The 23,667-nt window shown below is 38.0% G+C and overlaps 1 protein-coding gene across 3 annotated transcripts in view; it reads left to right on the plus strand.

The window, feature by feature from the left end:
* SLCO5A1 (solute carrier organic anion transporter family member 5A1) overlaps positions 1–23,667 on the plus strand; it is a 118,519-nt gene that overhangs the window by 45,569 nt on the left and 49,283 nt on the right. For 2 of the 3 annotated variants that reach the window (XM_029222829.1, XM_029222827.1), the window contains exons 3-4: positions 3,708–3,925; positions 20,617–20,781. In XM_029222829.1, the coding sequence (XP_029078662.1) occupies positions 3,708–3,925; positions 20,617–20,781 (383 nt within the window). The remainder of the gene's footprint in view (positions 1–3,707; positions 3,926–20,616; positions 20,782–23,667) is intronic. The other variant, XM_029222828.1, reaches the window with a different exon arrangement.

The raw sequence follows: 23,667 nt of genomic DNA on the forward strand, positions 1-23,667 counted from the left end.
GAGAATTTCATTAATTAGAAGCTAGTGTCAAGTAATTACTTTCTAAAGAGTTTCTTAGACTACTTGTGTTCTCTCTGTGTTTCATTATAATTTAATAACCTCATAACTTGAGCTGTGTGAGAATAATGTTTAACACTATTTTCTAAGCAGTTAATCAATATTAATTAAATGATAGAACACTTGTTATTTTTATAAGTAAATACTCTTTGAAGGTGGAAGTGCTAAGATCTAGATGAGCCTAGCCTGGTAGAATTTTCAAATCATGCAAAAGGGAGCGTTCCCTTGTCAGCAGTAGGGGAATGACACAGGAATTTTAAGTTCTTGATCAATAGTGAAATTTTTGGCCTCTACTGTTTGCTTTGCAGTTCTGAAATAATTCAGAGTAAAGATTTTGTAAAAAGTTCTCAGAAAACTAGATTATTAAAATATATCTATGAACATCCCATGTACAATCTGTGTTCTGTATAGATTTCCATGAGAAGAGCATGGCAATAAGGGAACGTCTGGAAGGAGAAGGCAAGGAGGACAGCTCAGGGGCAAGGAGAAGGCAAGGAAGCAGGAGCTTTAAGGTTACAAGTGCTTTATGCTGTTTTCTAAAAGTTTTCTAGTAGACATCAACCCAGTTGGTAGCAAAGTAGAACAATTGAGTGCAGACCCTGAAGCCACACTCCCCTGGTTTTAAATCCCAGTCTGCCACCTAGTAACTGTGTGACCTTGGGGAAGTTACTTAACTTCCCTGGGCCTCGGGGGGTTTTTTAAATCCATAAAATGGAAATAGTTGCAGTACCTACTTGATAGGGTTGTTGTGAGGAATAAATGAGTCTATGTATGTGGCGCTCTAAGCAGTCCTTCCTACATAATGTGTGTTACCTATTATTCAGTCCTTTGAATTTAATCAATGTTCAAGTAGTTTTATTCCTTTTAATGGCTCAGTATTCTACAAATGATAAAAGTTGTCAGTATAGAAATGTATAGTCGGGAGTCTCTTTGAAAATGAATTTTATTGAGTAGCTCTGTTTGTAACAGACTTCTACCTTGAACAAAGACAGTTATTTGATACAATGTTAGTTTCTATGGTGCCTAGTGGCAATGATAGGTTTTTTGGGAAATATATGCTGGAAGAGCGAAGGAAGGAATGAGTGAATAATGCTCATATTGATTGGGTGCTATGTATCAAGCATTATTCTAAGAGCTTTACCAACATTTTCATTGAAGCCTTATAACAACCACATGTAGTCACTAAGAGTGTGCCCATTTTGCAGATGAGCATATTGATGGTCAGCGACTTGAACACCTTGCCCAAAGTCTCAGAGTCAGTGGGAGCTGGACAAGAAATTGAGTCCAGGGTGGAGGTTTTAGTCAATGTACTTAACTGTCCTCCCTTCATGAATAGTCTCTGAGTAATGGTTCATGAAAGGGAGTCAGGAGCCCTGGCTTTTCAATTTTAGCTCTTGCTGATGCATCTTTTTCCAACATATAATGCACACTTCCTTGCCTTACTTAGCTTTTCTCAACGTCCTCTTTAGCACCACCATTATATCATGTGTTAACTTCGATGTTACTGGAGACCGATTTGCTCTGCTTAGAAATGTCCCTAAACATTTTTTTTATCTTTTTGTCTATTCACTGTAATTCTTTCCCTTCTTCTGTTATTTTCTCCCTTTGGGGTACTCTGAGTGTATCTTTAATGTTTGCATATAATTTTAAGTCAATGGCTCTGGGTGGAGGTGGGAGCCCTGAGTGCAGATCTACGTAAAAAACAAAACTAGCTACCATGAATTTATTGTTGCTTTGGGGGCAGGCATTTTATTAGGTCTTATACATTGTCTTATTAATTTTGACGACCCCCCCCCCAAAGTTATTATTACTTCCCTTTCAGATGAGAAAGTCTGTTCAGAAAAGCAAACTAATTTCCCCAGGATCTTAGAGCTAGTAAGTGGGAAAGACAGGATAAAAACCCAGGTCAGTCTGAAGCCACAACTCAAGAATTGCCCCTTATAGTCTGCTGCCTGCCCTCCTCTGGAGAGAGCATGAGAGGTCCAGGAAACTAAGGGGTTCAGGGGACTTGAATGCAGAGGTTGCAGAAAGAAATTCAAGAAAGATAATGGCAGGGCTGGGTTAGTAAAGTCCTTGTATGCAGCCAAGTACAAAAAGGGCCAGATATTATCATAGCTATGTCCCTGTCGACAGATGGCTCTGTTTTTAAAACACCTATCTCATTCAATTTATTTAGTTAGGAAATGTTTTGAGTACCTAACCTGTGTTAGGCACTGGGTTTGTGATTAAATACTGAATCCTTGAGATGGCTGGAAGTCTGCCCTGAGCAGTCTTCTAAAAATAAAACCTTTTTCTGATTGCTTTAATATCTTAATTGGATATAACGTTAAGTATCTTTGAAAATAGCACACTGGATGGTCTGTGTTCTTACTGCGTTATATTCAACATGAATTCTTAGAATGCTGTTTGCGTTCTGATCACAATGGATGGGAAAGTATTGATACAGAGGCCAGAATCTGAGCGTTTATGAACTTGGAAACTTTGAGGACAGAGTTTGGAGTTGAGGAATCCTAGTTGCAAAGTTAGTGACCCTGTTAGGCAGGACCAGGGACCTCTATTTGCTAAGAAAAGGTTGAAAGGGGACTGAAAAATTGCCCTTGGGGAATTATGCAGGCAAGAAAGCCCAAGGCCTTAACACATGTTCTAATACAGGACTAGAATGAGAGATCTACTCTGTATTTACTTCCTAGTTCCCTCGGCATGGCAACCTCAGATGAGTCTAAAGACAGAATCTCGATTCTACACAGCTCAAATTCCACTTCTCAAGTTCCAGATCAGTGCTACTCAAAGTGTGGTCCCCGGCCACTGCTGCCCACCAGCAGTTACTGGTCTGTGACAGAATATGGGCTGAAATTGAGAGTAAATGTTGAGAAACTTAAAAAAAATTTTAACAGAGTAATTTTGTGTCTGACACATTGATTTCCCTTCTGAATTTTTATAACATTCATCTTCTATACCACATGATCTAACAATTGTGTACATTCTTGCATTTCTTGGAATTGCTTGGAATCATTTCTTATATCTTTAGCTCGCTTACAAGCAGATTGTAAGTTCTTGAAGGCAAAGATTGAGTGTAAATGTCTTCAGCTCTGCTCATACTTGGTTAAGTTTGGGAAGGCCAGCTAAGGAGGGTTGATACATTCTTAAGTGCTGGCAGAAAAATATTTGAATGCCATCAGCCATTTGAAATACATTTCATACCAGATACTAATGGTTTTCTTCTAAGAAAAAAGTGTCCATATTGGTCCAGAAAGCATGCTATAGACTCTATATTATTCTTTTCTTAAAATTATGGGCTATTGATTTATTATAAGATGCACACTGTAGTAGGACTAACAATGTTAATTAGCAGAACTAACATATATGTGCTCAAAAATACTTGAATTGAATGAAATTCTAGTCAGGCTGCTGATTTTAATAGTCATTATAATACTAGTATAATTACTGGGTAGATTTCTCATTTATACCACAGAAAGGGAGGATTCCGTACTATATTTTCTTAAGTTGTCTAACTTCTTACTGCTGTACACCTGATGAAGGTAAAAAGTTTTCTCTGGAGAAATTTATCACCACAAACTTTTACTTTGCTAATTTGTTCACACTCATAATGCCAAAGCCATAAATGCTATTCACATTTCCCAATTTTTTAGGTGGAGTGGATTCCTCCTTTGTGCCATTGCAATGTTTCTTGTGATATTCCCAATGTTTACTTTTCCAAAAAAGCTTCCTCCTCGACACAAGAAAAAGAGAAAGAAAAAATACTCTGCTGATGTTGCTGGTGACGATGACGTTATGAAGGAGAAAACAAACAATTGTGAAGAAGTGGACAAAAAAGTTTCTTCTATAGGATTTGGAAAGGATGCCAGAGGTAAGGTATATCTTTTGAATAAGTACGTGCATGGCACTTCAGATCAGTGCTACTCAAAGTCTGGTCCCCGGCCAGTGCTGCCCACCAGCAGTTACTGGTCTGTGACAGAATATGGGCTGAAATTGAAAGTAAATGCTGAGAAGCTTAAAAAAAAATTTTGACAGAGTAATTATGTGTCTGTCGAATCTAATAACAATAATAAATTGGGCTTAAATTTTGTATGTTTTAAAATTTTCATTTTCTAGTTATTCATCTTTAATGTATCTTTCAAAAGTATCAGTAACAATAGACTAGAAATAATAATTAAAAAATAGTCCTTTGTAACAGATAGCTTGAGAAACACTGATTTAGAATCTAAAGGTGAAGACTTCGTACTGTAATTAGAGATGTCTGATTTTTAAAATAATTATTGCATTATACAATGGATGGTTTGTCTCAGGGAACCGTGGGTTTGATAGTGTGTCCTGATCCTTACATAAATATAAAACTTACCTCTAGGAAAGGATCTTGTTCAACAGTGGCTCTGTCAAAGCTTGAAAGTGGCCATGGAGAAGGGCAACCAGGGGATGGGTCTCCAAACCCAGCATAAAAACGTCCAGAGGGTTTCAGTGATGTGTACTGGTCTGTTTTTTCATTCTTATCTCTCTTAAAAATAATGACTTTATTAGAGCCAGATTAGGCAATCTCAAATCTAAACAACTTAATCTTAACCAAGCCATTTTTGTTCCATATTCAATACCTCTGTTGAATGGCAATAAATCCCTTTATTCCAAGAAACCTATAACTACATTCCCATTAGTTCCTGCCTATTTCGTGAATTCTCTGAATTGATTTTTCTAACTTATGAAGCATAATATTTATCAAGTGCTTACATCAGTTAAGGTTGTTTTAGGGTAAATTTACCTAGGCACATTATCATCTCACTTTGACTATGTACACAGTAAAGACGAAGAGGAACCTTTCAGGCTTAGAAGGAAGTTACTAATATATTATGGAACTGTCCCTGCAGCCTAAGAATGGTTAGATTGGACTATTTTTAAAGACTGTATTTGTTCAAAGCAGTGAAGTGACATTTCATTGGAAATGCTTCTTCCCAGTTAAGTTTTAGATTTGCCTTTCCCGCTCCCTCCTCATTATTTTGGGACAATGTGTGCTTTTGGAACTGCCAAAATTACCTCTTCTGCTCTCAGAACATAAAAGATTCTCTGGATGGTATAAAAGATTCTCTGGATGGTAGCTCTTACCCTGTGGACCAGTCCATCATTTTTCGTGGATGCATGATGGACCATAATACTACCAAGGGAGTGACTTGTTTTTTTTTAAACAACCCAGTTGAGAGCAAAATTGATGTTAAAAAATTCACAACATACGAATAGACTAAGAGTTTTACTTTACAGAGAATATGAAGTAGACTCAAGGGGGGAAATAAAGGCTAAGCTAAAATGGTATATTTTATAGCTTAGAGGTAGATGGCTCGAATGTGGAATATATGCTCTGTTGGATAGTAGAGAAAAGGGAGAGCGAAGACTGATATGAAATACCAACAGCGGACACAACCGTTGATGGGAATGAAGTCCTTGGAGGAGCCAGTGTAGACAATGATTTCAGTGCCCCATCTGTACTGTGGGACCTTCCCGTTGTCAAGGTGGAGGATCTCCTGAAGGCCTGTGGGTCTTCTTTTGCCTGAAGGTCTTCTCTGTAGTCTGGGAAAGTGCTTGACTCCTGCACACTTCAAGTGCCAAAGAATTAACACCCTGGCTTCCCACCCCTAAAGCCATCTTAACCAATGGCTGATCAGCATCCCAGCTCCATCCCCTCATGGGTGAGACAGTCCTGAGGTATGTTTCTACATCCTTTGTAAGCCACCCTTTCTTCCTGTGCATCACGTCCACACTCCCATCCAGTGTTTCCTGAATCTCCCAAATAAACAGTTTGGCCTTGAATCCTTAACTCAACTCCTGCTTTTGGGGGAAAGCTCACTTAGGCAGGCAGCTTCAAAAGTGGTAAAAGCCATCATGGGATTTGAAAATTATTTTTCAGAATTGAACCTATGTACTGTTTTGTTGGATGTCTTCTTGTACTGCTAAGGTTTGTTCTTCATCTTTTCTATGTTCAATTTGATGGTTCAGGATATTTTCTTTTCGAGGAAAGAATAAGAGGAGTCTTTTGACAGTGATGGGTAGTTGGTTTATAAAATCCATTTTCATTCTGGTTTTCTTGTCAGTATTTCTGATAAATTCTCAGCTTTTTCACTCTATGCCTTAACTATGATGACGGATCTTACTTCGGCAGTGAACCCTCCTGATTAGGACGCAGAGCTGGTTTATTTTATTACTTCTTCTTGCACTGGATTCTCTAATTGTATCTAGACCTGGAACTTCCAGAGACACTTTCTTTTGTTAGAAAGGAATCCTGTTCAGATGGGAATATAAAGTGAAAATGTTTTGCTAAAAATTATTCAAGTGATATTGATGACATTGGAATAATGTTCAAATACAATATTTAAAATTAATTCATATATATCTTGCGCATTTTGGTTTCTAATACCTTTACCTATAGGAAATGGCAGTCTAATATTTAATCTGATTTTCAAAAAGATCAGTTAAATCTCTGGGAATCATTCCATCACTGACATAATTTGTATTCCAAAGCTGAGATTCATTATTTAGGTCTTGAATGAAAGAGTGGTTGCTAAGATTTCATTTTGAGTTAAATCTGAGTTTGATTCGCAGATCTTCTTTTTCCCTGTCCTGTTTTTTGGAGTAAGGCTCCTTTTAGTCTTTATTTTATATTTGAAATCTGTACATCAATATTAGCTTCTTCAAAGAGAAGGTGGAAAGGTGGCCAAGTTAGTATTTTTTTAGTTCCTAAAAACAAAAATGATTTAGGCCATACAGAATGGTGCTCCTTGAGAAGTTTTATTGCAGAGAATTCAAGAAGGAAATACACTACACTTTCTACCCTCTGCCTCCACATTTTAATGATAGACATTGGGAAAATCTGACTCAGTGTTTCTAGATTCTTATTATAAATTATGCAGGAATAAGACTTTTAAAACACCACAAAGGAGACAGTAGAATTTTTAGTGTGTCTGCATCACCATCCCATAAAGAGAATAGCATTGATTGCTTCAGCATCTTACCCATAAAAATAAACAGCTAAAATATTTAAGTGGATCAATTTTCCTGAGGTTTGAGGTCCAGCATTTTAAAAGTCTTCTGACTTTACCTGGACATTTTCCTAAATAGAAAGCTTTTGGTAGCAGTTAATCGTAAGAAGATGTTTATTTTTGTGTCCACTTTTAACCTTCATTTCTTGGCGTTATGAATTAACATAAAGTACAACAGACTTTCTCTGCTAGACTTCTGTCTGTGTTCAAGTAGAATATACTTATCATTCTAAGTAAAATAGCTACTCTGAGGTGATGCACTGATTTAAAGAGGCTATTGGAAGTTATAGAGTATTGATCACTAGAGGGTGATGTCATCATTTAATTCAATGACTATTCACTCTGTAGAAGCTGCTGTACTCCAAGCTGTGGCAGATCGGAAGATGAGTGAGCCATGGTTTGCCCTCAGAGAGCTTATAGTCCATTGAGGGAGACAGGACAAGTACAGATGGAAATATGCTAATGGCCAAAAAGGAAGATGGTGTGAGAGTCAGAGGCAGGCGAGGGAACATCTAGTTGAGGGATCAGGAAAGGTTTCACGGAGGAGGTGGGCTTTGTGATGGACCTTGGAAGACTGGGAGAATGTCAGTAGGTGGAGGTGGGATGGTGTGGGTATTCCAGTCAGAGAGAGCAAAGGCAAGAAGGTCAGACTGGGGTGATGTATTTGAAAATGCTGAGCGAGTGTATTGTGGTTGGTGTGTTGGATGTGCATGGTGGAAGCCTGGGACGTAAGGTTGGGAGGGTAGGGTGGGACCATATTGTGCATAGAGAGTTCTAACCTTAACTGAGTTTGGCCCAGATGGGCAGTGGGGAGGTTTGAGCAGCCTTTGGCAAGCACTCTGTTAGGTAGATTGGGGGGGGAGGGAGTGGAATGGAAGGAGGGCGCCCAGCTAGAAAGCTACCGACAGAGCCCGAGAGAGGTGATGATGGTTTTGCTTAGTACAGATGGAAAGGACAGTAGCGTGCTAAATTGGTTTTTTTTTGGCCACGCCAGGATGGGATCTTACCCTGACCAGGATCTAACCCATGCCCCCTGCAGTGGAAATGCAGAGCCCTAACCACTGGACCGCCAGGGAATTCCCTCCTTGTCCCCTTTCAGTTGCTTTCAACTCTCCAGCCAGAAGGATCCTGTTGAAATGCCACTCCTCTGCTTAAAGCTTCTGTGGTCTCCCAGTCTAACCCCTGGTTACCTGCCTGCCCCCATATCCTTCTTGCAATCCCATTTGTTCATTCTACTTCAACCACATTGGGCTCATCACTGGTCCTCAAATCTGCCAGCACACTCTCACCTCAGGGCCTTTGCACTTGCCATTCCCATGTGGTGAACGCTCTCTCCCACATCCTCTCGCTTCCTTCAGGGTATTTCTCCAATGGTCCCTTTTCAATGAGGCCTTGCTTGGCCACCATATTTAAAAATTTCTACCTTCCTCTCCAAAGCTTATCTCTTTCTCTCCTTTATTTTTCTCCTTAGCACTCATCACTATGTAGTATACTATGTATTTTACTTATGTTATTTATAGTCTCAGTAATGAGAAAGTAAGCTCCATGAAGGCAAGGAATTTTTGTCCGTCATGTTCCCTGATAAATTCCCACCATCTAGTAGATACTCAGTAAATATTTGAAGAATGAATTATTGAATGGTGAGGCGGGAAGGAAGAGGTTGTGTTTATAGAATGTGGCAACTGCTATGGGAATGATGGGGAGGGAGGTGCCAAAGTCGGTTTCAGGGTTTCAACCTCAGATGATGGAGAGAGGAATAGAGGCGCAGGGGGAATAAATTCTGAATTTGAGTTGCCTAAGAACAAAGAACCATAGCATGTGGTTCTTTGCTAGGTGTTTTAAAAACCAGTATCGCATGGAATATGTTAGAGGCAATACTTGACTCAGCAAAGAGAGATCACCAAAAGCCACGTGCCTGGGACATGCCATCTTAGCCTCTTGTGTTTTGCCTTTGCTCTTTTGCTGAATTGCACTTTAGCTTTAGGTTTGCAGCCTCTATGGAAAGCTGTTGCTTGAATTCCCCATATTTGCCATAAGAGCATTGCTCAGTGTCCTTTATATAAAACCCTATATCTTGAGAACAGAGTGCTCACACTTAGCCTACCTAGGAAGCACCACGGGGGCTTCTGAAAACCCAGAGTGCTGGACCCCAGCCCAGAGTGTCTGCTTCAGGAAGCCTGAGGTGTGGCCTGAGAGTATGCATTTTAACAAGTTCCCAGGTGAGACTGATGCTGGTGGTCCAAGGACAACACTGTGAGAATCACTGCTCTAGAACATAGTTAAGAAAAGCATTGTTTTCCACAAGGAAATTAGAATGTTTCTGCTAGTGATTATACAACTTTCTGCTTTGGTGGCCAGGAAACTGAGGGTCAAATTTGAAGCCCAGGAAGAATCTCATAGAAATATTTAATTCTATTTCTCTGGCTTTGATGTTCTGCTCTATTTACATCTTCTCTATTTCTTTCTTTTCAAGGAAATATGATGAATTTCTTTTTCTTTTTTTAATTGAAGTATTGATATAGTTGATTTACAATATTACATTAGTTTTGTGTGTGCAATATAGTGATTCAATATCTTTATAGATTATACTCCATTTAAAGTTATTACAAAATAATAGCTATATTTCCCTGTGCTGCATAATATATCCTTGTTGCTTATTTATTATATACACAGTAGTTTGTATCTCTTAATCCCATATACCTATTTTGCCCCTGCCCCCTTTCCTATTCCCACCGGTAACCAGTGGTTTGTTTTCTGTATCTGCGAGTCTGTTTCTGTTTTGCTATATGCATTTTTTTGTTTTACTCTTTAGATTCCACATATAAGTGATTACAGAGTATTTGCTTTTCTCCGTCTGACTTATTTTACTAAGAATAATACCCTCTAGGTCCATCCATGTTGTTGCAAATGACAGAATCTCATTCTTTTTCATGGCTGAGTAATGTTCCATTGAAAACTATGCCACATCTTCTTTATCCATTCATCTCATCTTCTCTATATCTATTTCTTTGTTTCATTTCTCTTTTACATTTATTTTGTTGTACCTTCAGCTTAAGAGGCAAAATGTAGATGGTAACAGGCATGGCAAAGAACTGCTAAAAAAGAAAACACTTTTCAAATACTCAGTGCAGATTAACTGTGGGACTACTACTCATCAGAGTAGTATCTACTTAGAAATATATATAAATACTTATTAGATTTAAACAAGCAGGATTGTACTGTGGCCAGTAACCACTAATAATGTATTCTGGGCCCCAGTGGCCGCCGTTTCTGTCCACTGTCGGCAGGTAAGTGGTTCAGGAGCTCTGTGTGCTCACCCAGAGGTGACTGTGGTGTGCCAGGGTCATCCAGTTCCTTCTGCTCTTTTATTGGCAAACAGGGAATGCCATTTGTCAGTATGCTGTGGGGTGGGGGAAGAAACTGGAATACTTTAATGGGGACTTGTGATGGGGGAACCCAGGGACATCATTAGTTCCAAAGAAAATGGGCAGGAAATGGGGGCACTTGGGGTCCTGTGTTGTCCATGTTACATATGAAGAGCAACTTTGGTTTTGCTTTTACAGGAAGACATGACTAAAAATAGTTTGATGCTCCTTTGTAATAGGCATGGTAAAGTTGTATCTGCTACATGTCCATGAAATATACAGGAGGGTGCAAGATTTACAGGCCATAAAGGAGGTTATTGAGGTTTTCACTGCATGGTGATGGTATGTTTCCACCAGCTTTTTGATGCATCTGAAGGCTTAAAAGTATATAAATAATAAGAACTAAAAGATTGGAGGTAAAGGAAACTTCGTGGAGAGACGTTAAATAAAGTGATTCCAGGATTTTAATTTATGGAGGTGACTGAGTGATGGTATGGAGAGGTCAGTGCCATTGAAAGAAGAATTTATTACTTACATTTCCCAAGAGAAGGGGGCACACCATGCCATATGGGGCCACAGGGGAAGCACCAGGTTCTGGTCAGGAAACAAAAGACAGGAGTGAGGGGAAAGCCAAGGCCAGAGCCCTTATTGGGGTTTCCATGGGAAAGACAAGGCAGAACAGAGTAAACAGCTTACCACTGGCTAGTCTGAGTGATTCCAGCCGACTCTGGGCTGTAGGGCTGGTTTCTAGTTGTCTGGGTGGTTTAGGGCAGGGGAAATACTGGCTTGGCGTGTGAGAGTTAGATAACAAGGTGGCTGATCATATAAACTCAGGATTGGTTGGTTTCCGTATAAAAGATGTGCTCCCAGCTGAGCCCTTGCTATATCTAAGCACTGGTAGTCCAGTCTCCCCACCGCCAGCAAGCGTTTTAAGATGTCAAAACATAAAATACAGGGAAAAAGTGATTAATATAAAGCTGATGGGAAAAAAGAATCTTCTGTATTACAGCCAGAGGTACACTCTTACCTGGCCCGATTCCACTATAATTATTATATGGAGCTCCCACTGCCTTTCTTTCCACCGCTTTCCCTCTCCCCATCCTCTGGAGGGCCTTTCCCAAGCCCTTGAGGCTGAGGCTTAGGTTCAGCCCTGTATTTTGGCATCATGTTATTTTATAAAGATCTCCACATTCTACATAACAATGACCCCCCACTCTGGTGCTTCCATTTTTGCCCAATGGGAATTCTGTGCCTGGTTTGACTTAGTTCACTTAAGCCACCTTTCTTTGCTTGTTCTGTTGATATTTCCCTCAAATTTTACTTTGATTTAAGAAATTGGCATTACCTAAGACTTTCAGGAAAGGACTAGACTGGTTCCCAAGTATCATTCTAATTATTGAGATAGATGGCTGGCAATGTCTATCTTAAGAAAATTTCTCTTTCTTTGCTTCTTTTCCTCTTTCACAAATATCTTTATTAAGCAACTACTACAGGATGAAGAATTCAGGATACATATATGAAAAGTTACAGTCCTTGCCTCAAAGGGAGCTAGAAAGGAAAATAGGCATAATAAAATGTAAGTCTTAAAATGGAGGTATATATCTTCTGAGGAAGTTGAAGAAAAAGGAGGAAGGAATTCCTAAGTTAGCGGCCTGAGTCAGGGAAGACTTCTCTAGGAGGATGACATATTGCTGCATCCTTTTAAATTTGAAGTTTTTTTTGGGGGGGGGTGGAATATAAAAGCAATGCATGTTCATGATTGAAAATTTAGAAAGTATTTAAAAATATAAAAAATAAAGGTGAATTCCAACCTCATCCCTGAACATAAATGATTAAATTTTTTTATAATAAAAAAGTATATTTTGAAACTGGACAGAGGTGGTGATTGCATACCATTGTGAATGTACTAAATATCACTGAATTGTTGACTTTAAAATAGTTAAATTTATGTTATGTGAACTTCACCTCAAAAAATTATTTTTAAAAAGGTATTTATTTTAATTTAAACATAAGGAAAATAAACTGAATGGGCACTAAGCTTCAGGTAAATCCTTTTTTTTTTCCCCACAAGAAGAGATATTATTTCCAAAAATATCTGTGTCAGGAAAATTATAAAAAGTATTAATAGGGGTCAGTATGTTTGGTTGGTACTTAATGTTTATAATTTATACCTGGGTATAAATGTAAGTTTCCAGGTAATAAAATCTAGTCAACAACTTTACAGTAATAATAATTCATCTGTTTTGTATAATAATAAACCAAACACTACCCCTCATCCCACTCTCAGTTTAAATTAAAAACATGCTTTACTCCAATAAAAATTTAAAAAAATAAATAAAAGTAACCACTGCCTCCCCAAATCCATAGAACCATACATGAACAGAAAAGTTAATTTTATTAATTGCTAATTTATTTTTTAAAAATGGATGACTGGGACTTACCTGGTGGCGCAGTGGTTAAGAATCTGCCTGCCAATGCAGGGGACATGGGTTCAATCCCTGGTCTGGGAAGACCCCACATGCCACAGAGCAACTCAGCCCGTGTACCACAACTACTGAGCCTGCGTGATGCAACTGAAGCCCGCGCCCATAGAGCCTGTGCTCTACAACAAGAGAAGCCACCACAGTGAGAAGCCCGCGCACCACACGGAAGAGTAGCCTCTGCTCGCCACAACTAGAGAAAGCCTGCATGCAGCAACGAAGACCCAACATGGCCAAAAGTAAATTTAAAAATTTAAGATAAATAAAAAAAATTTAAAAATGGATGACAAAAGAACAAGATTGAAAGCTTATGTCTACTTTAAAAGGGCTCTGTAGAAGAACTTAAAGTGGATGTGGAAATAAGATATCAGCAGGTAAAAACAAATACAAACAACATATCGTGGGGAAGGAATTTTCTTGCAACCAGAAAAATATCAGAAAATAAATGGAAAGTTAAAAAATATGCTAGAGCAGAAGCAAGAAGAACTACAATCCTGCAGCCTGTGGAACAAAAACCACATTCACAGAAAGCTAGACAAGATGAAAAGGCAGAGGGCTATGTACCAGATGAAGGAACAAGATAAAACCCCAGAAAAACAACTAAATGAAGTGGAGATAGGCAACCTTCCAGAAAAAGAATTCAGAATAATGATAGTGAAGATGATCCAGGACTCAGAAAAAGAATGGAGGCAAAGATCGAGAAGATGCAAGAAATGTTTAACAAAGACCTAGAAGAATTAAAGAACAAACAAACAGAGATGAACAATACAATAACTGAAATGAAAACTACACTGGAAGGAATCAGTAGCAGAATAACTTAGGAAGAAGAACGGATAAGTGACCTGGAAGACAGAATGGTGGAATTCACTGTGGCAGAACAGAATAAAGAAGAAAGAATGAAAAGAAATGAAGACAGCCTAAGAGACCTCTGGGACAACATTAAATGCAGCAACATTCGCATTATAGGGGTGCCAGAAGGAGAAGAGAGGGAGAAAGGACCCAAGAAAATATTTGAAGAGATTATAGTTAAAAACTTCCCTAACATGGGAAAGGAAATAGCCATGCAAGTCCAGGAAGTGCAGAGAGTCCCATACAGGATAAACCCAAGGAGAAACATGCCGAGACACATAGTAATCAAGTTGGCAAAAATTAAAGACAAAGAAAAATTATTAAAAGCAGCAAGGGAAAAACAACAAATAACAACCAAGGGAACTCCCATAAGGTTAACAGCTGATTTCTCAGCAGAAACTCTACAAGCCTGAGGGGAGTGGCATGATATACTTAAAGTGATGAAAGGGAAGAACCTACAACCAAGATTACTCTACCCAGCAAGGATCTCATTCAAATTTGATGGAGAAATCAAAAGCTTTACAGACAAGCAAAAGCTAAGAGAATTCAGCACCACCAAACCATCTCTACAACAAATGCTAAAGGAACTTCTCTAAGTGGGAAACACAAGAGAAGAAAAGGACCTACAAAACCAAACCCAAAACAATTAAGAAAATGGTCATAGGAACATACATATCAATAATTACCCTAAACGTGAATGGATTAAATGCTCCAACCAAAAGACACAGGCTTGCTGAATGGATACAAAAACAAGACCCATATATATGCTGTCTACAAGAGACCCACTTCAGACCTAGGGACACATTCAGACTGAAAGTGAGGGGATGGAAAAAGATATTCCATGCAAATGGAAATCAAAAGAAAGCTGGAGTAGCAATACTCATATCAGATAAAATAGACTTTAAAATAAAGAATGTTGTAAGAGACAAAGAAGGACACTACATAATGATCAGGGGATCAATCCAAGAGGAAGATATAACAATTATAAATATATATGCAACCAACATAGGAGCACCTCAATACATAAGGCAACTGCTAACAGCTATAAAATAAGAAATCGACAGTAACACAATAATAGTGGGGGACTTTAACACCTCACTTACACCAATGGACAGATCATCCAAAATGAAAATAAATAAGGAGACAGAAGCTTTAAGCGACACAATAGACCAGATAGATTTAATTGATATTTATAGGACATTCCATCCAAAAACAACAGATTACACTTTCTTCTCAAGTGCACATGGAACACTCTCCAGGATAGATCACATCTTGGGTCACAAATCAAGCCTCAGTAAATTTAAGAAAATTGAAATCATATCAAACATCTTTTCTGAGCAAAATGCTATGAGATTAGAAATGAATTACAGGGAAAAAACCGTAAAAAACACAAACACATGGAGGCTAAACAATACGTTATTAAATAACCAAGAGATCACTGAAGAAATCAAAGAGGAAATCAAAAAATGCCTAGAGACAAATGACAATGAAACACGACTATCCAAAACCTATGGGATGCAGCAAAAGCAGTTCTAAGACGGAAGTTGATAGCTATACAAGCCTACCTCAAGAAACAAGAAAAATCGCAAATAAACAATTAACCTTACACCTAAAGGAACTAGAGAAAGAAGAATAAACAAAACCCAAAGTTAGCAGAAGGAAAGAAATCATAAAGATCAGAGCAGAAATAAATGAAAAAGGAACAAAGAAAACAATAGCAAAGATCAATAAAACTAAAAGCTGGTTCTTTCAGAAGATAAACAACATTGCTAAACCATTAGCCAGACTCATCAAGAAAAAGAGGGAGAGGACTCAAATCAATAAAATTAGAAATGAAAAAGGAGAAGTTACAACAGACACCACAGAAATACAAAGCATCTTAAGAGACTGCTACAAGCAACTCTATGCCAATAAAATGGACAACCTGGAAGAAATGGACAAATTCTTAGAAAGTATAACTTCCAAGACTGAACCAGGAAGAAATAGAAAATATGAACAGACCAATCACAAGCAATGAAATTGAAAGCGTGATTAAAAATCTTCCAACAAACAAAAGTCCAGGACCAGATGGCTTCACAGGTGAATTCTATCAAACATTTAGAGGAGAGCTAACACCCATCCTTCTCAAACTCTTCCAAAAATTGCAGAGGAAGGAACACTCCCAAACTCATTCTATGAAGCCACCATCACCCTGATACCAAAACCAGACAAAGATACTACAAAAAAAGAAAATTACAGACCAATATCACTGATGAATATAGATGCAAAAATCCTCAACGAAATACTAGCAAACAGAATCCAACAACACATTAAAAGGATCATACACCATGACCAAGTGGGATTTATCCCAGGGATGTAAGGATTCTTCAATGTACGCAAATCAATCAATGTGATACACCATATTAACAAATTGAAGAAGAAAAACCATATGATCATCTCAACAAATGCAGAAAAAGCTTTTGACAAAATTCAACACCCATTTATAATAAAAACTCTCCAGAAAGTGGGCATAGAGGGAGCCTACCTCAACATAATAAAGGCCATATAGGACAAACCCACAGCAAACATCATTCTCAATGGTGAAAAACTGAAAACATTTCCTCTAAGATCAGGAACAAGACAAGGATATCCACTCTCGCCAGTATTATTCAACATAGTTTTGGAAGTCCTAGCCACGGCAATCAGAGAAGAAAAAGAAATAAAAGGAATACAAATTGGAAAAGAAGAAGTAAAACTGTCACTGTTTGCAGATGACATGATACTATACATAGAGAATCCTAATGATGCCACCAGAAAACTACTAGAGCTAATTAATGAATTTGGTAAAGTTGCAGGATACAAAATTAATGCACAAAGGTCTCTTGCATTCCTATACACTAATGATGAAAAATCTGAAAGAGAAATTAAGGAAACACTCCCATTTACCATTGCAACAAAAAGAATAAAATACCTAGGAATAAACCTACCTAGGGAGACAAAAGACCTGTACGCAGAAAACTATAAGACACTGATGGAAGAAATTAAAGATGATACCAACAGATGGAGAGATATACCATGTTCTTGGATTGGAAGAATCAATATTGTGAAAATGACTATACTACCCAAAGCAATCTACAGATTCAATGCAATCCCTATCAAATTACCAATGGCATTTTTTATGGAATTAGAACAAAAAATGTTAAAATTTGTATGGAGACACAGAAGACCCCGAATAGCCAAAGCAGTCTTGAGGGGAAAAAAACGGAGCTGGAGGAATCAGACTCCCTGACATCAGACTATACTATAAAGCTACAGTAATCAAGACAATATGGTACTGGCACAAAAACAGAAACATAGATCAATGGAACAAGATAGAAACCCCAGAGATAAACTCACGCACCTATGGTCAACTAATCTATGACAAAGGAGGCAAGGAATACAATGGAGAAAAGACAGTCTCTTCAATAAGTGGTGCTGGGAAAACTGGACAGCTACATGTTAAAGAATGAAATTAGAACACTCCCTAACACCATACACGAAAATAAACCCAAAATGGATTAGAGACCTAAAGGTAAGACCGGACACTATAAAACTCTCAGAGGAAAACATAGGAAGTACACTCTTTGACATAAATCACAGCAAGATCTTTTTTGATCCACCTCCTAGAGTAATGGAAATAAAAACAAAGACAAATAAATGGGACCTAATGAAACTTAAATGTTTTGCACAGCAAAGGAAACCATAAACAAGATGAAAAGAAACCCTCAGAATGGGAGAAAATATTTGCAAACGAATCAACGGACAAAGGATTAATCTCCAAAATATATAAACAGCTCATGCAGCTCAATATTAAAAAAGCAAACAACCCAATCGAAAAATGGGCAGAAGACCTAAATAGACATTTCTCCAAAGAAGACATACAGATGGCCAAGAAGCACATGAAAATCTGCTGAACATCACTAATTATTAGAGAAATGCAAATGAAAACTACAATGAGGTATCACCTCACACCAGTTAGAATGGGTATCATCAGAAAATCTACAAACAACAAATGCTGGAGAGGGTGTGGAGAAAAGGGAACCCTCTTCCACTGTTGGTGGGAATGTAAATTGATATGGCCACTATGGAGAACAATATGGAGGTTCCTTAAAAAACTAAAAATAGAATTACCGTATGGTCCAGCAATCCCACCACTGGGCTTATACCCAGAGAAAACCATAATTCAAAAAGACACATGCACCCCAATGTAAAGAGTGCTGCACCCCAATTGCAGCACTCTTTACAATAGCCAGGTCATGGAAGCAACCTAAATGCCTGTTGACAGACGAATGGATAAAGAAGATGTGGTACATATATACAATGGAATATTACTCAGCCATAAAAAGCAACAAAATTGGGTCATTTGTTGAGATGTGGATGGATCTAGAGACTGTCATACAGAGTGAAGTAAATCAGAAAGAGAAAAACAAATATCGTATATTAACTCATGTATGTGGAACCTAGAAAAATCGTACAGATGAACTGGTTTGCAGGGCATAAACTGAGACATAGGTGTAGAGAACAAATGTATGGACACCAAGGGGGGAAAGTGGTGGGGGGAGGTGGTGGTGGTGTGATGAATTGGGAGATTGGGATTGACACGTATACACTGATGTGTATAAAATTGATGACTAATGGGAACCTGCTGTATAAAAAATATATACATATGCTAAAACAAATTAGCATATAGATATTATTCATAATTATGAGTTTGAATCTTGAAGAACATGTCAAATTATGCTATGGATTTCCAGTAATATCAGTTAATACATAGGAAATATTCAAAGCTCTATCACTTAAAAAGGCAATGGCCCAATTATCTGAAAAATTCAAGCATACAATTTCTCTCCCAGATAGGCTGCATAAAGCCAATATTGTATATCTCTTCCTTGCTCTTTTGTTCACATTTAAATTTTTCTTTTAATGGGATTTTTAGTTTATAATCTTATCTACATCCCTTTAGGATTCTTTAGCTTTAAAGAGGCCCACTTTAAAAAAGATGATCTATTTGGTCCTTCACATTTTTCTGTGGTTTTGGTAAGTCCACCACCACATGGACTACCCTGAATTTTATGACATATGCTTCCTTAATACCTAACTCTCTCCCTAGGAGGAAATCAGGCATCCTTGGAACAGACTTCATTTTCACATAAGTATATGGATATTGTTTTAGTACAAATTAAAAAATGTTAATAAATAAATACATTCCAGGAATATTTTTTGAGTGCCCACTGAATGTCAGATCTGTGCCAGGAGCTGGGCATACAAAGATGTACCAAGGTCCTGCCTTCATGGCATTTACATTCTCTTGAAAGAAGCAGATGGGAAAACATGTGCAGCTACAAAAGAACTGATGAGCATAGATGGACAGGAACAGCGTGTGGTGGGAGCACAGAGAAGGAACACTTCCGTCTGTCTGGAGGGGCTGTGACAGCTTCCTCCAGGAGGGGATTAATCTCAACACTCAATGGATGAGCTTGACATTTGCCGATCGGACTTGTGGGGAATACAGTTAATAGCACAGAGATAAGAAAGACCCTGTTGTAGCATAAGGGCGTAACTGTTCTGATAACTGAGAGACTGTACATGTCAAAAGTAACGCAGCTTACCTTTTCCATGAAGATATGTAAAGATCACACGCGTGAGTTAATTCACATTACAAAATGCAAACTATACAAAAGTATATACACAAGAATCTTTTTTTATTTCTCTTTCCCAATCTTACTCCCATTCACAGCATTTCTTGGCATTATATATATTGAAGTGTATACCTACTACCATATATAAATCCATTGTTTTAGCTTGTTTTTTACCTAAGTATTATATATATATTTATGCACACAGGCATATGTATATTTCTGCAGCAGCTTGCTTTATTCATTAACAAAAATATTTCTTGGAGTTCCTTTCATGCTAGTACATAAAGCTCCATTTCATTTTTAACTACTACATAGTATTTCATTACAAGGCCATAATTTATGTAAACGTTTCCCATTGATGGACATCTATTTTTTCCCCCTAAATTTTTGCTCCTATAAATAATGCTGTAATGAAAATGCACATACATCTTGAAGCATATATATGGCAAGTTCTGTGGAATAAATGCCTAGATTCAAAAATGGGACTTTTCTCTCTTCCTTGAGAGGTGGCTGGATAGGTATGGAGCCTGTACCTCTGGGCTGTCTGGCTCCTTTGGAGATCATTTCTGTTTGTTCCCCAAACCAAAGTCCCTGGGAGTGTCTGATCTGGTGGCCTTATCCCTTATGCCTTTTTAGCTGTATTATTTCCTGTTTCATAATGAGGCTGGAAGAACAGATGTCCCATATCATGTACCAATTCCTCTGCTGTGGGTGTCAGGCCAGAGAGCTGGCATCTCAGAAGTGCGCCTACTCAGGGAAGTGTTAGTTGGGTGAAGTGGAAACTATAATTTAGGACTATATTGCATGTACTTTATACATTTAGTAGACTTCAGGGTCTTAACAAAGAATACCATTATTTCAGTCAATAAAAAACGCAAATCATTTATTTTAAGCAGTTTTTGAAACAGGAGTCATAGGTTTGGGGTATTTCTTATAAGGATATTTGTGTATGGGTATGTTTTTAGACTCTTTATTAAATTTCCTTATGTTAGTTGAAAAACTAAAAAAAACCCCCAAATCTGTTTAATAAAGGGGATGAGTTCTAATGAGTCATCAAGTTTTCCTATATTGCTGAATGGCTATTTCCAGTTCATTTCAAAAGCAATTCAATTTTCTTTTCTCCTCCATCCCTTGTTTATAACATTCATTTGTCATTTTTGTCATTTTATAGACCTACCAAGAGCAGCTGGCAGGATCTTAAGCAACATGACATTCCTTTTTGTGAGTTTGTCATACACAGCTGAGAGTGCCATTGTAACTGCTTTCATTACCTTCATTCCCAAGTTCATCGAGTCACAGTTTGGTATTCCAGCTTCCAATGCCAGCATCTACACTGGTAAGGCACTGCCGTTAGAACTCCTTGAAACCATGATCATTTTTGACCACTAAACTAAAATGCAACGAGTAAAGAGAAAGTTCGTTCTGACATCAAGGTGTTAAATTCAAGTTCATGAACAGCAACCTTCCCCCACCTCAGATTTTAGGAGGAGGAAGTCTTTGTTTCCTCTTCGATTCAGATTGTTTCCTCTTCGATTCAGATTGTACTGAAGTGTAACATTTTCACCAACTGTGTTTTGGAAAAGGGAGAACTTTGCATATTTGTGTTTTTACGGTTCTCAGTTCAAAAGAATGAAACGGGCAAACTTAAATCTGAATAAATCTTTCCGTGGTCTGACATGAGTCTGAAAGTGTTAAATTTTAAAAAAATTGATGGTCTGAAATAGAGATCATTTTCATGGATTTTCCATTCATAAATGTGAACAGGTTTTGACTGCATTACTGGAGGTGCTTGAAGTTAGAAAGGCAATCTATGAATTTTGTTTTCGATGATGTTTTATGTTGGTACATAGACCCATAATACTTTGTGCTGAAATCTTTTTTTTTCCATAGTAAATTGGGTGCTCAGAAATGTGGGAACATGAATTCTCAGATGTTGGGATTTTCAGTGTATTATATCATGTAATATCCTGGATGTTTCCTTAGTGATTTCAAAGATGGTCAAATGACTGTATCTACCTAAGGCTCAATTTATTAATAAAGTATATTTAAGCGGTTAAGTGGAGAATTACAAGAGCTTTTGCAATGGCCGGCTCTCACTTTTCTCCTTCACTTCCACATTCAAACCCAGCAAGCTTGGATTATCTGAAAGTTAGCGGACAAAATTATATTATTGTATAGAAAGAGAAGTCGAACTATTTGGGTAATCATTTTGTTCTCTATTTCATTTTGCCCATAAAAATACATACATATTGGGTTGTGGGTCCATGATAGCAAATCTTTTTATAAAGAGTATACTGCTATGGACATTTTAATTGTCACCTATAAACCTGTTTTTTTCTGTTGGTTTTAAATAATATATGTTTTGCTTATATTAAGGTAAAATTTACAGATTATAATTACATTATTAATTAATGTAATTAATTAATTACATTATAATTTGGTTGTCAGGAATCCTGAACATCCTATTTGTTTAACTCTTACACTAACCTTTGTTGAGCAACAATTCTTGGACAGGGAAACCACGAGTTGTCTTGTTGTTAGATCTGAAGCCATGTAACTGTCAAATGTGGTCTCAGTATTTCCCACACTAAGTTTCAATATTAGAGGTGTTACTGGAAAGAAGGTTCATAGTCAAATAAATTAGGGGCTTGCTGAGTTAAACAAAATATTACAGTCCTTTGCTGCTGGACTTTTCATAACCCTTAATATACCAATGCGCATTGTGAAACTCCCAAAGGAAAGTTCAAAGTACAGTCTCTCCCAAATCTATTTGACCATGAAATCTGATTTCTTTAAGGCATTCTTTCTCATGAATAGTGTTCTTCAGGACACACATCAGTCCAGCCTGTGTGTCCCTGTTCCAGCCAGGCTAGGGAGGAGATCCTTCTGGATCATCCCATTTCCCTCCAGACGCACCATTTGGACCTCGAGAGTTACCAGGCTGTGGTCCAGTGCTGAGCTGGGTAAGAATTGACGCCTATTGAACCCATATTGACTGAGGCCATCTCTTAATTACTGGTTGAGGCAGAGGCTAGATAGACAACTTTCTGTGGACCTGGGGCCTTTGGATGCAGAGTTCCACAGTGAAGTGCTCAAGGCGGTGGTCACTGAGTGTGGCCTCCTTGGTGAAGAGGGTAAACAATTGAATAAAACTAAATCACGGCATTTGTTCATCCCACGTTTCAACATCCGGGTTAAAAAGAAGCAGTATCACACAGTGCCAATGCCATTCTGGTTTTGTCATCAGCAGCTTTTTTTGTTTTTGATCATTGCCAATGCAATTTATACAATGTTTGGTAGTCTTCGGCGTTTTGATAAAAGGCCTTTCATTTCCAGCTCACGTACTTTTTCCTTCCTTTCCGGACAGATAACAAATAATAATAGTCAAGAGATACTCAGACTGATTAAGAGTAGAGGGTGGCTTCTCATATTACGGTAAAATTAAACAGGGATGACACTTCTTTTTAAAACTTACCTCGATTGTTTGAATTTGTATCAGTTGCATCCTTCTTACTCTCTAAGCAGAGATTTGTATTTTTTAAGGACTTATTTAATCTTTTGTATTTAAACCCCGTTCCATGCACATAAGTGACATGGAGAATTAAGAAGTGTATCTGAAGATGAATTTAAAAATAGTTTAAATTTCTCCTCTGACAAAGTTTTCGAGTTAAAGTTCTTTCTTCATTTAAAAAAATTACCTGACCCTCCATAGCAGTTTGCTTGTGTTGTGTTATATGGTAGAGATGAAGCTCCGTACATGTATCAAAGATGGGCCTTTGCTCACTCGCCCTCTCTCATAGCCATTGAATACCGACTCTGGGCATGGTGCTGTGCCATGTGTGTGTGGTGTGTGTGTGTGTGTGCGTTGTGTGTGTGTCGTGTGTGTGTGTTGTGTGTGTATTGTGTGTGTGTTGTGTGTGTTGTGTGTGTTTTGTGTGTGTTGTGTGTGTTGAGTGTTGTGTGTGTGTTTGTGTGTGTGTGTATGTAGGCAGGTGGACACGGGGCGGGGCAGATATAAAGGCTCAAACCTGGACCTTAAGGTGCTTACAGATCTAAGAGGAGAGAGACAGCTTACAAAATTAGTTTAGAAAAAGCTGTTTAAATAAATGAATGGAAGCTGTGCGCTACAGAGATTATTTTGGCCGGCGGCGTGGCGGTGTTGAGCTGCGTGTCATGGCGGAAATGGCTTTTAACCAGGCTTTTAAGGAGAAGTAGAATTGGA

Source organism: Monodon monoceros, unplaced genomic scaffold, assembly GCF_005190385.1.
Source record: "Monodon monoceros isolate NGI ecotype Baffin Bay Population unplaced genomic scaffold, NGI_Narwhal_1 Super_Scaffold_14, whole genome shotgun sequence".
In the NCBI taxonomy this organism is placed as follows: Eukaryota; Metazoa; Chordata; class Mammalia; order Artiodactyla; family Monodontidae; genus Monodon; species Monodon monoceros.